This window comes from Grampus griseus, assembly GCF_964374135.1.
Source record: "Grampus griseus genome assembly, chromosome: 11".
Lineage (NCBI taxonomy): Eukaryota > Metazoa > Chordata > Mammalia > Artiodactyla > Delphinidae > Grampus > Grampus griseus.
This window is the reverse complement of record NC_139005.1, coordinates 96,235,528-96,252,493: the sequence shown is the minus strand read 5'-3', so window position 1 is coordinate 96,252,493 and position 16,966 is coordinate 96,235,528. Positions and strand designations below refer to the sequence as shown.

General features: G+C 55.8%; 1 protein-coding gene across 1 annotated transcript in view; it reads left to right on the top strand.

Moving 5' to 3' along the window:
* The first annotated feature begins 14,485 nt into the window (after nucleotides 1-14,485).
* The window catches only part of NFAM1 (NFAT activating protein with ITAM motif 1), a 33,510-nt gene continuing 31,029 nt past the window's right edge, over nucleotides 14,486-16,966 (top strand). Inside the window, exon 1 of the mRNA XM_082666696.1 lies at nucleotides 14,486-14,597. Within this exon, the coding sequence (XP_082522822.1) occupies nucleotides 14,492-14,597 (106 nt within the window). The 5' untranslated portion in view covers nucleotides 14,486-14,491. The remainder of the gene's footprint in view (nucleotides 14,598-16,966) is intronic.

Genomic DNA, 16,966 nt, shown 5'->3' with positions numbered 1-16,966 from the left:
GGGGAAGCCGCACGACAGCATGGACGGACCTCAGAAACGTATGTCCAGTGAAAGAATCCAGACGCGATAGGCCACGTGCTTGCGATTCCACTTCTATGAACCTCTTTTTGGAAAAGACAAAAGGAGAACAGGCCAGTGGTTCCTGAAGGCTGCGGCGGGGGTCTGACCACAAAGGGGCTGCAGGAGGGAATTGGCGAGGTGATGGACTGTTTTTTTTTTTTATTATTATCTATTTATTTTGGCCGCGCTGGGTCTTAGCCATGGCACAAGTTATCTTCGTTGCGGTGTGCGGGATCCTTTTTTTTAGTCGGGCAGGCGGGCTCCTTAGTTGCGGCATGCATGCGGGATCTAGCTCCCTAACCAGGGATCGAACACCGGCCCCCTGCATTGGGAATGCGGAGTCTCAGCCACTGGGCCACCAGGGAAGTTCCTGGAATGTTCTTTATATTGACTATGGTAGTGGTTACACGACTCTATGCACTTGTCAAAACCCAGAGAATTATATACCCAAGAGAGTGAATTTTATTGTATGTAAATTTAAAAATAAATCTTTCTAAAAGTTAAAAAAAAAAAAAAACCTTCATTGTTTCCAAATAAAGGAAGAAGAAAGTTGTGATACATCCACATTTAGGGATTTTAAAATGAACTCAGTCTCATCATTTTGGAGCTTTTTATCAGAGAGGGGGAGGAACCAGTATTCAACAAGCACCTTCCTAAGATTTGGTGAGTAGCCAGGCACGTGCTAGGACCTAGTGTGTATTTTCTTGTTTAATTCTAATAAATTTGGGGGGGGGGGCGGGATTATTATCCCCACTTTACAGATGAATAAACTGAGGCTCAGAGAAGTGAATTACGTTCAAGTCAAAAGGAAGATGGAGCAGGGATTTGAACCCAGGTCTGTAGACTCCAAAGGGTATCATGGGATAACAGGTAAATGTGCTTTTCTATTTTCCAGACTTTTCATAAGGTTATGTGGCTTTACAATAAAAGGTTACCGACTTCTCTCTTACTACTCCTTGTTGTAAAAGGGCTGCTCCCAAGTGGATTCAGAGGTGTTTAAAATCCCTTGCCTGCCTCTTCTTCAGGAGAGTCATCATCCTCCCTAATGACCCCTGCTTGGTTTCTTTATTTGGTGGATTCGTTTCCTGAGGCTGCTGTGACAAAGTACCACGAACTGAGTGGCTTCAGACAACAGACACTTGTTCTGGAGGTTAGCGCTCCAAAGTCGAGATGTCGGCAGGGTCATGCTCCTGCTGAAGGTTCTGGGGGAGAATCCTTCCTTTCCTCTCCCAGCTTCTGGTGGCCCCCAGCATCCCTTGGCTTGTAACTACATCACCCCAGTCTCTGTCTCCATCTTCATGTGGACTTGCTTCCTGTGTCTCTGTGTGTCCCCTCCTCTTCTTACAAGGACACCAGCCACTGGATTTAGGGCCGACCCTAAATCCAAGATGATTTCATCTCGAGATGAAAGGAACTAATGATATCTGCAAAGACCCTATTTCCAAATAAAGTCACATTCACAGGGGGTTAGTCTTTGAACATATCTTTTGGGGAACACAGTTCAACCGACTACATTCAGTAAGACTGTCTCAGAGAGGGCGGAGAGAAGCTGGAGCTCTGGTGCTCGCTGGTGGCCCTGTAGCCTTCGCTGCCCCAGGCTGTCCCGCCCAGACCTCGGGCTGGGGCTGCGCCTCCCTCTCCCCTCTCCTCTGTCCGGCAGGCGGGGGGAGGGCAAGCTAGTGTTGCTGCTTAGCAGCAGAAAATCACAAAGTCACCATTCCTAATAAACCCCATTGCTTCTCCCTCCTTCCTTCTCCCAGCAATTTCCCCAGTGGTGTCTGTGGTGAAACAAGGCGACCTGGAGAAATGGGGGGGAGGGAAGTCTGGATTAGAAAAGAGCCTGACGAGAACATATCCTTTTATGATGGGGGCGGTTCTGCCAGTTTTTGCTGGGCCTCCCCTGTTCCCCCTGCCGCCCCACCCCGCCCTAGGAACAGCCTTGATTGTCCTGTGGGGACTCCTGCCCTCTCCAGGTCAGTCAATCGGGCAGGGCTGTCCCCACCGCAGCTGGCTTCTTTCAGTTCCCTGCCCTCTGCCTCTTCCCCCAGGGCCAGTCCCCCCAACCCCACCCCGGGCAGAGCAGATCAACAGATCTTTGCTTTTCTGCAGCCTTGCCTGGCCCTCCCTCCCGATTTAGCTGACCGGCCAGGCGCAGGCTGGAGCAGCCCACACCGGCCTGCCCACCGGCCCGAAGCAAGACGCATTCAGGTGAAAAGGGCGAGGATGGCCCCACCGCAGTAAAAACCAACAAACCCAGTTCCCTGGCTGTGTGTGGCTCTGTGCTTTATTTGTTTGCAGGTCAGAAGAGTGAGGAAGGTTGCAGGTGAGCCTGAGGATGTAGACCCCTTTGGGGGAGAGGGACCGAGGGGTGGGAGGGCGGGTGTGATGAGCTTTGTCTTCATAGATCTTTGATTATTACACTTTCTGAGCTCTGATTCACTCCGTCCCCCGGCATCCTCACTGGGCCCTTGTTTCTGCCCTGCTCTGTCCGTCCTCCTTCCTCACCCTTGGGATTTCAGAGGTTCCATCCTGAGCCCTGGTCCAAGGTCCACTGCCACCACCCACAACCTTGCCTACCAGGCCCCTGGCTCCCTGCCCTGACGCCCGCAGCTCCCAATCAGGGTACCCCTGGCTTTTCTGTTGCTGGATCAACCTATGAGCATCCTTGACAGTAACTCATGAACTTGCCACAGCTTCTCCGATGCCTGGCTCCCTTCTCTGAAAAGTTGGGGAGCTGCTACCTTACAGGGGTCTGTGCACAAGGGAAAAAAATGGTTGAAAAAGTGCTTTGTAAAACTGGGATTTGCTGTCAAGTGAGAAAGCTTATTACTAAAGATGTGAGATGCAGAACACTTAACCAGCACTGAAACAATCTTTTTTTTTTTTTTTTACTGTCACGAAGGCTGAGCAGAGGGGCCGTGGAATCCAGGATGTCAGGACGGAGATGCCACCTTGTTGTATGCTACCCCAACGCCCCTCCCGCCCCACCCCTCCCCTCCCAGCTGACCTGGGGGTGGGGCGGGACAGAGGATCCCCACCCGGTGAGGACACGTTCACCGCCTCTCTGACCCTCTGCTCAGCGCATTCAGCTGACCCTCTGTCCCTCACGGTGGCCCTGGCAAAGAGGAGAGAGCCAGGGGCTGTGGGGGCCATGGCGGGGGCCGTGAGGGGATGAAGGGGCCGTCAGAGAGCAGGGCATCTCCAGTATCAGCTTTGGGGCTTCATCAATATCTTGCCAGGGTGCAACACGTACAGTTCTGCAAGATTCAGAATAGCCTCAAATCACCACATTTTCGGAAAACGGATGAAAAGCTGATCAAACAGACGTTTGGTGCCAGGATGAAGGGGAGCTGGGTCCTGCACGATCGAGTTGGAGGCAAAGTGCGGGCTGGAGTTCTCTACAGCTGGAGGAGGAGCCGTCAGTCATCCGTCAGGTCTGAAAGGGAAAGGAAACGAGGCGGAGCCTGGCTGCCGAGGTGGCCGGGTGGGCTGGTCAGAGCGCCCCCGTGTGGAGGGCAGGCCGAGGCCAGGGCGGGAGGCTGGCGCCCCGCCTGCTGGGAAACCACAGCCTAGTTGGAACTGGTTCAGAATCCTGATCAGAGACATCACCCCCTTCTCCATGCCTGGGGAGACAGAGGAGCTCCCAGAACCGGGCTCCTGGGCCCCCCTGCAGAGCCCCAGACGGCAGCATCCCCGGACAGAAGTGAACAGCCCCGTGTACGTCCACGGGCTCTCACTCACAGGCACTCCCATTCCTTGTGGCTGTTCTTTTCATCGGCCTCATGGAGGAGGAAGGGGAGGCTCAGAGGACCCTCATGACTTGCCCAAGTTCCCGCAGGTAGGAAGAGGCCGGGCTGGGCCTTGAACCCAGAACTCCTGCCTCCAAGTCCAGACTCAGTTTCCTATAAGGCAGAGAGGCCACCCCTACCTGCAAGGGTTATTTCCAAGGCTGCGCCTTTTGAGAGAGACGGAAAACTAGCAGGAGTTTGGCTGCCACATCCTCTTTGGGGCACTTTTTCTGGAACAGCCAAGGAGTGGCTTGGTTCCACCTGCCTGGATGTACCTGCTCAGTCAGTGCCATTCAGTCAAAATACAGGCTTTATTTCGGCCACTGAATTGCAATATGTAACTGCATTGCGTTCACATGACCATAGGTTTCTGTAAGGTTTGCAGATGTGAGACATTTCAACCTCAGTTAGTTAAACCTCTTTCCCCTCGATTCCCTTCTCTTCTCTCTTCCAGGCGGCTGGCGCTGGACTGGCCCTGGGTTATGTGGCTCCCAGTTACCTCCACGTGGAGGCCAGTTCTTGGGCCGTTGAGGGTCCAGATGGCTTCCAGGAATTCTCCCACCGATGAATGAAGAAGAGGACATCCGATGAACACGATGGAATAAGGTTTAAATCTCCTGGTGATTTGACATGAAATATTGACATCAATGAACATAACTCACAATAGGTCGCTGCAGAGAGGACAGCACAGCCACACTGGGTAAGGAGGGTCGTCCATCCAAGGAGCAGGGGAGTCCCCGCGTGAGGAAACTGGACATGCCCTGAATTCTTCCTGCTCATCTATGAAGGAAACTTGGTCGAAGTTTATATTCTCTCGATAGAATATGACGTTCCAGAATCCTTGTCCAACAAAGAGGTGATCAGTGTACAGAATCACAGGGAATGCATTACAGAGGTGGGCGGGCAGTCCATACACAATAGTCTATGTTCCTGGGTTGCTTAATGTTATGGTTTTGTCAGCCTTTTAGAACTTGTAACTTGTGTGTTCTGTTCTCACAAGAAGGGGAAGTTAATATTCACAGTCATACCTAAAATTGGCTTTGCACTTGTAGGGGTTTTTTCCAGTGAAAATCCCCTGGAAACCGTAAGCCTCAGACCCCAGTTTCCTCTGTGCTGAGAGCAGGCGGTTTACAGAGAAGAGAGGGGCTTGTTCCTACCACTGCCTCGCTCTGGGTCCTGGCTGGCCGGGTTCCCCAGCTCGGTTCTTTCTCTGTCAACAGGGGGATCGCGTCCCTCCTGGGGGGCTGTGACATCACGTGTGTAAAGTGCCTGCAGGCCTCCTGCGTCCGTAACAGATGCCAGTTCTTAGCCCCTTCCCTCCGTCTTTTCCTGGCGCATGTCTCACAAAGATGGTTTCAGTTCCTCCCATGGGCCCCGCTAAGTGGGTGAGTATTATCTTTGCCTTTGCTCTGAACTTCCGCATAGAGAGCGGATCCCGAGAGCCCGAGAAAGCCTTTTTCTAAATCAAAATGACCTGTGAACAATCTCAGCCAGTGATGTGAGGGGTTAGGATCAGCCTGTCAGGATAAAGAGGGGGTCTTCTGCGGCAGTGCCTCTCCCTTCGGGCCGCCCTAATGGGCCCCTTCAGGGAAGGGCAGGCTTTGCCACGGGAGAGGCAGACGTTAGTCAACATCATGAGTTACTTCAAAAGAGGACCCACGTGGGGGGTGGCCTCTGGGGCATAGAGGGGGCACAGCAGAGGGTCGACCAGCAGCTCAGGGGAAACAGGGGACCCAGAAGGAGGTAGGGGATTCTCAGGAGGCATCTGTCCAGAATGTGGGCAGGGCCGTGGTCCCATTGACCTCAGCCCTGGTCAGACCCCAGCTGGGCACTAGGGAGATGCAGGCTGGAGGAGCCCTCTATGGGGAAGGGTCTGGAAGCCGGGTGGGGGGAATGATCAGGACCAGGGATGTCCTGGCCTGAAGAGGGGAGGCAGGACACCACACCCCCCTGTCCTCACCTGTGAGAAGGAAAGAGACCTGCTCGGGAAATGGAAGAAGAAAGACCTGGAGGTGAAAACTCCGAGGGAAAGGGCTTCCCTGGTGGCGCAGTGGTTAAGAATCCGCCTACCCGCGCAGGGGACATGGGTTCAAGCCCTGGTCTGGGAAGATCCCACATGCCGTGGAGCAACTAAACCTGTGTGCCACAACTACTGAGCCTGTGCTCTAGAGCCCATGAGCCACAGCTACTGAGCCTGCGTGCTGCAACTACTGAAGCCCGCGCGCCTAGAGCCCGTGCTCCGCAGCAAGAGAAGCCACTGCAATGAGAAGCCCGCACACCGCAACGAAGAGCAGCCCCCGCTCGCCGCAACTAGAGAAGGCCTGCACGCAGCAACGAAGACCCGACGCAGCCAAAATTAAGTAAATTTAAAAAAAAAAAAAAAAGGAGGACTTGTATCCTTCTTAAAAAAAAAAAACAACTCCGAGGGAAAGACATTTCATCCAGGGCAGGGGCGGCTCCGTGAGCCTGAGAGCCTCCCGTCAAGGGAACACAAGCAGAGGGAGGGGTGGGGAGGGGAGGGAGCAAAGCCATAGGGACTCCAGGGAGAGGTGGCAGGAGCCCCAGGCCACCTGCAGACCCCAGGAAGCCCACTGAACCCATCCCCCCTCATCTCCTCCTCCCCCAGTGTGTTCCGCAAACAGCCAAGGCCTCCTGCTCTCACCCCTGCTTCCACCCTTCCCACCTGACCCCAAGCACAGCTGTCCCCTCAGCTGCCCGGACCCCAGCACCATTTGCTAGTCTCCTCCCCTCCCCCTCTGGGGGGGAGGGGGAAGGATGGTGTCAGAGGGGACCCTTGCCTGGGTCCAGGCCCTGGGCCAGGTGACAATGGGCCTCCTGCTTACTCTGAGGTCAGCTGCATCTGGCAAGGAGCCCAGCCCCGGTCCCATGGGCAGCTCAGGGATGGCCATGGCCTGCGCATGGCTCATCTTCCAGAAGGTGGTGACACAAAGATCAGCAGCTAGATTCAGGGAGGGAAGAAAGGAAAAGAAGTGGCCAGCAGGGCGCAGGGATGCGGTGACTCAGGCCCGGGCTCCCAGCCAGGCTGGGCCGCTGCTTAGGAATACTTTCACCCAAGTCCAATGGAAGAAGCCTGAAAATACTTTCCTTTGGGCTCCGTGGGGGTGGGGGAATTTCCTGGGGAGGAGGTTTCTGGGTGAGTGAAATCTTTGGGCTCTCAGGCTGCTGCCCATCTGCTGTGACCTGGTGGAAATTTCACGGCGCAGCATCCAAAGGTCTAGACTCAGCTGACTTCTCCCCTTTCTTTTTCTACTTAGATGAAGGGCAGACTGTGGTCCTTCTCGATCAGCACGCCCCATGAAAATTTCTGGTCCTAAAAAGCCCACCGCCTCTCCTCAGTGTTGCAGGCGGTTTTGTAAAGAACGGGATTTTCACTCCAGTGAACGCAGGAAATCTCTTTACTTCCAAATGAGCTGTGTCTTCTGGAGAAAGTCTTTCCACTCAGAAACCGTGTCATAAATGATGCCGGGCTTCCAGGAACAGCCAGGAATCTGCTTAACTCAGAGTGTGGCTGAAAATCTGTACTGTGAAGTGAAAACAGTAGGAATCTATACTAGTTGCAATACCAGTAATTTTTTAATAGAAAAATAAATGGTTTCATTCATCTGATTGTTGACACTGGAGAGAGAAGGTAGCTTCGTCAGAGGATGGGGGAGGAGGGAGTCCGTCCCAGTCTGGCTCCCCTGGACCCCTGTCCTGTCTCAGCTTCTTAGCCTGGACCTGACGTCCCAGCCCCTCCTGCCAGCCCTCTCTCTTCTACTCCTGGAGCATCTTACCAAGACTCTGAATGTTGTGGCCTTGGTTTCCATGGCAGGCTCAGCCTGATCTGGGCTTGTGTCCCCTTCACACTGGGTTCCCACTGGGTTGTGACTTAGATGTGTGGGTGTCAAGCTCTGTCCTAGATGGAAAGTGCCCAGGACAGGGCCTGGCTCAGAGCAACGCCCTGGAGATATTTGCTGAATGAATGAATGAGCGAACCAAAGTTCCTTGTGGGCCATTGGAGGGACTTCTGGACTCCTGTAGGAACTAGAGGTGCTGGCTTGGGTTCTTTGCTGTTTGTGGACCTAAGGCCTTCTGACCTTGACCCAGGTCTCCCCAGGCAGAGGGTATGAGGGAGCAGGCCTAGACACAGTTCGATGGGAAGAGAAGTGAGAGGAAAGGTACCTCTGGGCAGGGAGGAGAGGGGAGAGCAGAGCTTTCCTGAGGGGTCAGCTGGTGGGAGAGTCACCGGATGCTGCCCAGCCCCCTGCACCCTGCTCTGGAACCTACCAGGGGTCCAGCTCGAGGACTCCAGGCTGCCTGGAAGGCCTCCCGTCCCGTTCCCACTCTCCAACCTTCCCGCGTGTCTCCCTGCTGCCCCCAGACCCGCCCCCCAGGCAGAGTTCCTCATCCATAACCGCATACCTTTGGGGGCTACACCTGCCTCATCTCCTGATGCTGGACGCTTGTTCTCTGCAGAACCTGCTCCCCTCCGAGCCGCCGGCCCACCTCTTGTAAAGAGACCTACTCGAGAGAGGCTCAAAGGCTGAGGCAAAACAGCTACTTCCAATCAACATCTCATTCTTTGCCAAGCACTCTCACCTGTGTTACCACAACTGTTCCTCATCCAATCCGTGCAAGGAGGGTATTCTACCCCCATACTGTAGGTGAGGAAACTGCCCCCACTGGCTTAGGAGGTAAGGCTGGGATGCAAATGGAGGGGGCTTGTTCCAGTTCCACCACACCGGCCTTCCAAGGGGGAGGGAGAAGGGAGGGAGGACAAGTGGAGGAGAAGGGGGGAGAAGGAAGGAAGGAGGGACAACCCAGCCTCTTTGAAGGGTTCCTGCTGGCCAGTGGCCCCTTCAGAGCAGGCCCCCTGGAGAGCTGCCCATCACCCTACCCACAGCCCCTTGGAAATCTGCCTTGGGAAGCACTTCGGGCAGTTTCTCAAGTGTGACAACCAGCATCTGTTAAAACACAGGTCCTCTGGCCTCCGGAAGCCTTGTGGAGCTGGATCGCTGGTGTGGGACCAGGAATCTTTGTAAGGAGTGGCTGCCACACAGCCCGCTCTGCCCACAGGGAGCTGAGGCCCTCTGTCCCAAAGAACCATAAAGCTGTGTGAGGTGCCAGTGCATGAATTAGCCTCGGGGGAGGCTAGTTGCTTCCTTAATTGGCTGAACTCTATGGGGAGCCCTGCTGGGGGCCATGGACTGGTTTTCCTGGCACCCAATAACTGGCTCCTATGAAGCTTTCCAAGAGGAATTTCTAAGGTGTTCCCAGCCAAAGCAGCTGTTAGGACAGAGTGGGGCGGGCTCTGAAGGAGGCTCCTGTGGGTGCCCAGAAAAGACATCAAGGAGGCAGGCGGGCTGGGGCCCTGCAGCCGCATGCCCTGCCCTCTGTTCCCACAGGCCCCCAGCGCATGCCTGGTCCTGCCGGCCCTGTCCACCCCCTGCCCCCTGCGACTTTATCATGTGACCTCTCAAGTCCTGCTCTGACCTTGCTGAGTAGTGGCCTCTGGGCAGCCCAAGACCCCAGAGAGGGAAGAAGTGACCTGGAGAGGAAGACATCACAGGTGAGAGCCACATGTGCCACCAGGTGGCACCATCAGCACAGGACAACCCAGGGGCTGTCCTCGTGGCTGGAGGGGGTGGCGGCTTGAGTACGGGACCTTCGAGCTCTGGTCCCCGCCGCCCAAGGACCTCCAGTGATTAGCCTCCTGGTCGGTGCTTGTCTCTGCTGGGGACACAACTGTACCAAGAGCCTAATCCTAACAAGGCCTTGGCACGTGGTGAACATGGAATAAAGGTTGAAAAATGATGCCACCTTTGTTGTTCAGATCTTCAGGATTATTTTCAGTGTGGCAGGGGCTGGGGAGGGGGCACTAGCTCCTTGCTGCCTCCCCCCAACAGAGTTAGCAAGGAGAGTCTTATCTAACTCTGAGTATGTGTCCAATAGGAAAACCCTGCACTGTGGTCCCCTCTGGGACCCCCAAGCAGGCCACTTCATTTTTCTCCATCACTAAATGAGGGTTGTAATACGAGCCCCCCCGGGAGAATCAAATGAATTGCAGGAGAGCATAGTGATTAGAAGTGCAGCCGGGAACTCAAGTCCTTGTTCCACTGCTTACTAGCTGTGTGGACTTAGGTTAAGTGGCTAACAGTCTCTGAACTTCAGTTTCCTCATCTGTAAAATGGGGGCAATAATAACACCTACCCACATGAGGTTTCTGTGAGGACTGAAGTATTCGATACACGTAAAGCCTTTAGAATGGTGTCTGGCATGAAACAAATATTTCATAAACAGGCCAAAATCGGAGCAGCTTGAACTGAGAAGGGACTTTGGAGATGGGCCAGGTCAGCATTCCAGGCCAGGTAGGCATCTTCCAGCAGCGTGCGGGTGGATGGTTTGCACGGCTACAGCAACAGCGAGCTCGTTCCCTCCTGAGAAAGTTCACAATTAGATGGGTCTCATTCGACTGAGTTATAGCCAGTTCTCAGGCCCCCTGGGCTTGGTGGTCAGGTCCACTCTCAGACTGAGGTCAGCGGTGGGGGGGTCCGTCAGCACCACCCACCTGCAGGCTGCTACACGGTGCAGAAAGGGGGCCTCCAAGGCGAACCTGAGTATTGCTAGGAGAGGAGGGAGGCTGCCCTCCGCACCGCTCTCTCCAGTGTGGGGGTGCTTGAGGGAGAGGATGGAAGGAAACAAGGAGCTGACCCAGCTGCCCCTGGTACCCCGGGCAGTGGGGACGTAGAGGCCCGACAGAGGGGGACATTTTCCATCTCGACCACCAGGCCAGTTCAGAGGGCGTTCTCGGGGGCCCCTCCAACTGGTGGGCTCCTCTGGTGCTGGCGTCTGTACCGAGGAAGGAAGTGACTTCCTGCAGGGGGGAAAGGGAGGAGAATGGAAACGCAGAGAAGACACAGAAGATCCTGAGCGTCGGAGCCAAGCGCGGCTCCAGGGGACTCACCTCACTCGATCACTCACCCTCACTCACTTGGGGCAGTTGGAAATCCTGTCTGGGGGTTCTGTTTTCCTCCCTAGACAGGGAGCACCTTAAGGGCAAAAGTAAGATTTATGTTTTATACTCCCACAGCCTGGCATACAGTAGGCACTTAATATGTGTATGGAGGCCAGCAATTGTGGTCCAGTTTGGAAAGCTTTAGTCTTTGTGTGGACAAGGCACCTTAGGACTTTAGGGGATGTGTGTGCTTCCCCATTTCCTCTTCCTTCACAGCTGCCACCTCCTCCATGAAGTCCTCCTGGGTAGCCCCTCCTCCCTCCACCCCAAGTAGTTCACTTCTTCCCCTGCCTCCCTCTTTGCTCTGTACACACTTCTGCCATTGAGGCGGGCTGGAGCAGTGGTTAGGAGCAGAGGCTGGGTCATTTCCCCTGGACACATTTCTTAGCTGTGTGACCTTGAGCAAATTTTATTTTAACCTCCTTGTGCCTCAGTGTCCTTATCTGTAAAATGGTAGTGATTATAGTACCTGCCTCGTAGAATTGCAGTGAGGATTAAATTGATGTGTAGATTAAAATCATTTTGGATGGTGTGTGGCATTGAGTAACTGCTCTGAACTGTGATGTGATTGTATAATTGTGTTGATTATATTATATTATCTGGAGGCCTATATATTAGGCCTCTCTCTCTCTCTCTCTCTCTATATATATATATATATATATATTATAGTTCTCCCCCTGCCCGGAGACATGGGCTCCTTGAAGCTGGGGTCTTTCACTTCTGCATCCTTCTGTTGAGGCCAGTGCCTGGTGAAGAACAGGTGCTCAGCAAAATGTGAAGGGATAGATGGATGGATGGGTGGACAGGCAGACAGATGACTGGACAAGAGCAGGGGCTGAGTATGCAGGCCCCAGGGCCCTCGCCTGCAGACTCAGCTGTGGAGGCCTGGCCCAAAGGCCACGAAGCTCCTGGCTGCCCACTGGAGATGCCAACAGAGCCTCATGTCCTCTGCTCTTCCTTTCACCCACTTATTCGAAGCTCCTACCAAGGGCAGGGGAGAGGAGAAGCCAGTGGACCGAAGTCCAGCAAGTTCATTGCTTGGTGGCCACTTCAGTGAGAGGAGGTGGAGAGTCTTGAAGAAAATGAGGTTTCTGGATGTGCTGTGGTTTCTCTTCCATCACCCTTGTTCCTGAGGCCCAGACAGTACAACCTGGGCCCTCTGGCTCCCCACCCAAGGTCCATGCCTGCCTCTCCCCAGGAGACTGGGTGGCTTCAGAACGTCTACGAAACTCAACAATGACCCAAGACCCCCAGCCACTTCCTTTCAAGTCACATCTGCCCGGGGAGGGCATGGCCCTCCTCCTGCCCCACCCTGGAGTCCAGCCATCCCACGGGGGCCTGAAGGGAGGCTACTATGTGCCAGGCTCGATGTTAGGCACCCACCTTCAGAGCAAGCCTGGGCGGGAGGCACTTTACCCCCGTCTTATGCTCATTCATGCATCATTCATGCACCAGTATTTATCGAGCACATACTAGGTGCCGGCACTGTGCTAGGCTCGGGGGGGTCAGAGGTAAAGAAGACAAACAAGGCCACAGGCAGGCAAGAGGCCGTGGGCTGGACTTGGGCTCAGAGGTGGCAAAGCTCCTGGGGCTCCGAGCGTGCAGATCCGGAGGTGGGCTGCCCCGTTAGGGGGCCCAGGGCCTTGTGTTGATGGCCGGGGGAAGGTAGAGCAGCCCCGGAGTGGACAGGCAGGTGTGGAGGCAGAGCCCGGGTCCGTGTTCCAAGGCTGCCTGGCGCTCGGCTGCCTTCCGATGCCGAGTCCTAAAGAGACCCCAGAGGCACAGACTGATGCCTTTACCGTGCTCCCTCCGTGCGTGGAGGCATTAACATGACGTCTATCACCATGGCATCGAGGTGCTTAGACAACCTGCTCCCCCCAGGAGCTCGGAAACAGCGTGAAGCAGATTATCTGTGTCTCGCTGTGACATATGCTATCATGTATCACTGTGATAGATCAACAGTCAATACCACTGGGGTCCCTGCCGCCCCCCAGCCAGTAGGAAATGTCTTGTGTTCATACGTCTTCCTCACCTGGTGGGCGGGCCCTGCTGCTTGCCATCCTCCTGGCACTCCTGGAGTTGGTGGGAAACGGCTTCTGGTTTTCATTGTTTGTGTGCTAAGTGGCTGAGGGGAAAGCACTCAGACGAAGGGTGGAAACTGGACCCCGTCCTGCCATCCCTGGGGGCCGCGTCAGGGGTGGGGAGAGAGGTTCCGGCTTCACACAGCTGGGCACTGAATGCCCGCCCCAGGTACCCACCCTGATCTCGGCAAGTTGCTTTGCCTCTCGGGGGCGTAGTTTGTCAAATTGGGATAAAAACCTTTATCTTGAGGGTTGATGGGCACTAATGGGGAAAGGAGGGGAAGCGCTCAGCTTGCGCTGAAACACATCACCTTCCATTCAGCCCGCCTTCCTCCCGTGCCAGCTGGCTCCTCTCACCACCTCCCCAGACCCCTTCCCTCTGCCACTCCGGACACGCGGCAGACCTCTGTCCCCCCACATTCGGCCCTGCCCGGTGCTGGGCTCCAGAAGGCCAGGCCGAGCGGCTCCCAGTCTGCGGGGGAAAGGGGCCCAGGCGGCAAAGAATTACCTGTGCTGGGGCCTGTGGAGGGGGGACAGGGACTGCTGTTCTGGCTGGATGGGGAAGACATTCGCGTGTCTCCTGGTGGAGAAGCGGTGGCTCAAGTTTAGGGAAGCTGCAGCGAGGAAGGACATCTCACGTGAGGTCGGTCAGAGGGGAGGCGTTGGCTGGGCCTCTGCGGGGCACCCAGGGTGGCCTTCACTGGACTAATGACGGGCTCTTTGGCCCCGTGGAAAGCTGGGAACTTGTGGCTCCTGCCCTCCCCCTGACGGCCTGCCCCGTCCCATCCTCCCGACCACTTCCACCCCCTGCTCCCACACCCAAAACCCTACTCTTGGAGGAGCACCTTAATCCAACGAGCTCCTGGACTATTTCTGAGGGGAACTTTCTGTGAATGGGGTTGGTTTTTTGTTTTTGTTAAGAGTTTCAGGCGTGAGCAGCTAAACCAGCCCTGGAAATCCCATGGAAATCCTGTGCCCACCTCTGTCACCAGTGTCTTCTGGACAGGCCACTAGCTGGAAAGGGGCTGAGGAGGGAGAAGCCCACCCCCCGGGGGGATTGGGAGGCCTAGCCCCTCCCAACTCTTCCCCTGGACAAGATCCTCACCTGGAGGCCGGCCACCTGGCCTGGGGCTGTTCCCACTACTTGAGTGGAAATTCTGGGGTTATTTTTTTTATTATTATTTTTTTTTGGTACGCGGGCCTTTCACTGTTGTGGCCTCTCCCGTTGCGGACCACAGGCTCCGGACGCACAGGCTCAGCGGCCATGGCTCACGGGCCCAGCCGCTCCGCGGCATGTGGGATCTTCCCGGACCGGGGCACGAACCTGTGTTCCCTGCATCAGCAGGCGGACTCTCAACCACTGCGCCACCAGGGAAGCCCAATTCTGGGGTTATTGAGAGGACAAGGGGGCCAACTGAGGCCTTGAGGAAGCGGAAGGGCGGCCAGGGAGGAGCTTATTGGCTAAACCAAGGGGAACTGTGGATGCCAGCAGGCTGTCTCCTCGTGTGAGCTAAAGAGGAAGGACGGACACTGACCCGGGGGCCCCGATGGAGAGCCGGCCTCCTTGGTGGCGGGCCCCACCGGGCCCCATCCCAGCCCCCCGGCTCCTGGGCTTGTTCCTGCTCCCTTGGACCCTGCAGCTCGCAGGCACAGGTACGCCATCCTCCTTCCCACGCGCTCCTCTCTGGCTCGTGTTGCCCCGCGGCTAGTTCCCGGGACCTGTCTCGGGGGATTTGCTGGTTGCGTTTGAACATTGCAGACTTCACAGGGGAAGCCTTCAGGGACCAGGAGATGTTTAGCTAAGGCCTTGCCAAGGTGGCTTTGAAGAGGCGGGGGCAGCGTTCCCCACCCTCGCTGCTGAAACAGCCTCCCTCCCAGCACAGCCTGACCTCCTGGCCCTTCAAAGAGGTGGGTGGGCGTTGCTGCGGCCTGGGGGCATCCAGTTGGGTGGGCAATCCCTGTAAACTCCCAAGGCAGCTTACAGTGGAGCCACCGCATGGAACCTGCCCAGGTGTGGCCCCTCTTAGCTGGGGGAGGAGGGAGGCAGCTGCTGGCCATGGGAGCACAATGCCTGGGGCACAGAATTGCCACTGTTGCCAGAAAGGGGGGCACCTCCCACTTCCTGAAATACAACCAGAGGCCACATCATTACTTTCCGGGGGCTGACACTGTGCCCCTTTCCTGGTCCCAGGTTCCCTCAGAAGCTGGGTGGACTGGATCCAAGCCAGGCGCTGGGATGAGTGGCTTTGGGGCGAGTTCATCCAGGCCAGGGAACTCCCAGGAGCGTCCCTGGCCAGGGCTGCCCACCCCGGGGTCCCTGAGGCTCGGTCTCACCTGGGCAGTGCCGTCTCACCTGGGCAGTGCCGACCTTCTTGCAGCCCCAGGAGTCCTCCCCCTGCCCCCCGCGGTGCAGGCTGGGTGCTTTCCTTCCCCTTCCCCTTGACTTTTATGAGCTTTCCAGGAGCTGCTCTCCACCCTCTACTTCATCCTCTGCCTTTCGGTTATACCATAAACAATAACAGCTATTCTTATTATCATGAATTAGCCTCTTTGAGCACATAAGCTGGGCTTCACATGCGTACTCAGGCCCCCTCGAGGCTCCCTTGGGGTGCTGTCCCCACTGGCACCATTCAGGAACCGGGAAATTGAGGGCCAGGGAGGCCAGGTAGCTTGCCCATGGCCTGGAGGGTAAGTAGAGGCCAGGTTCAGCCCCGAGCCAGGACTCTTGGCAGTGGGCTCTGGGGGGTCCTCTTACCTTTCTTTGTAAAGAACATTCTTCACAGAAAGATCTACCCCCCTGGGGAGGCAAGACTTGACTGTGTGGCACCTACTGCAGGCCTCGAGGCCCGGCCCCCTGTGAGGTCATCTCCTTTAATCTGGGCACCTCACACACCCCCCCTCACCCACCCATGGACAGATGCAAAGATGGCCTGAGGAAATGTGGCTTGTGGGTGACAATGTGTTGGAACGCCTACTTTTTCATTTTTAACTTAATTTCCCCCCAATTCCCATCATTTCTCTTTGTGTGGTCCCTCCTCCCCAGAAGGGACCTGGCACATCCTAGTACCTGAGTGGAAGAGGCTTTTCGGGGTGCTGCTGTGAGAAGCATTTCTGTAACTCTCTTGACTGGAAAGAAACAACAGATTTCCCCCCAGTATTGCAGCAAACATGCAGACGAGAAACTGCTCTTTCGCAAGAGATGGAAACACCTTGTGGTCTCCTAGAAACTCTCTTAGTTTGGGGCAGCGCCTTGCAGCATGCGGGATCTGGGACCTTAGTTCCTCGACCAGGGACAAAACCCATGCTCCCTGCATTGGGAGCGTGGAGTCTTAACCACTGGAGCACCAGGGAGGTCCCTTCTAGAACCTCTTGGAGCAGCAGACAGCACCCCATTATTCCTGGTCCTTCCCCTGTGGGCACCTGGCTCTGTCTCTCTGCTGTGCCACACCCCTTCCCCACCCTCTTGTCTCTGAGCTTTGAGGGTTTGGTGGAGGGAATCCTACCCCTCCTATGTCCCCCAAACCTCCCCTGACCTCACCCATCAGCTTGGTGCAAACAGCTCCACCACTGCCAGCACCAAGACCCAGCCTGTGGCCTCAACTGTGTCCACCGGGGGCCTTGCGGAGCATATTGTCCATGAAGCTTTGGCTCGATGCACCGTTTCCCTGAACTGCCTGATGCAGCGTTGAGTGCAGGCCAGGGGCGTTTGCAGGCCTGAGTTTGGGTCTGAGCTCTGCAACTCATCCTGGGCCCCTGGGCAGGTTCTTAATGTTGCTGTGCCTCGATGGCCTCATCTGTCAAGTGGGTGCGACAGGAGTGCTTGCTGGTGGCCCATCCCCAGACTGAGGTTAGGGCATGTGGTTAGGGCTCAGAGAATGTCAGCCACCTGCCAGCCTAGAGGAGCCAATCGAAATGCAAGGTTCAGTTGGCTGGCTCTACATCTTGGGGAGCCCACGGGTTCCTTGGGGTCACTTCGACTTTTCCAGGGGTCTCCAGCACACCCTCGGATGGCACCTCAGGAC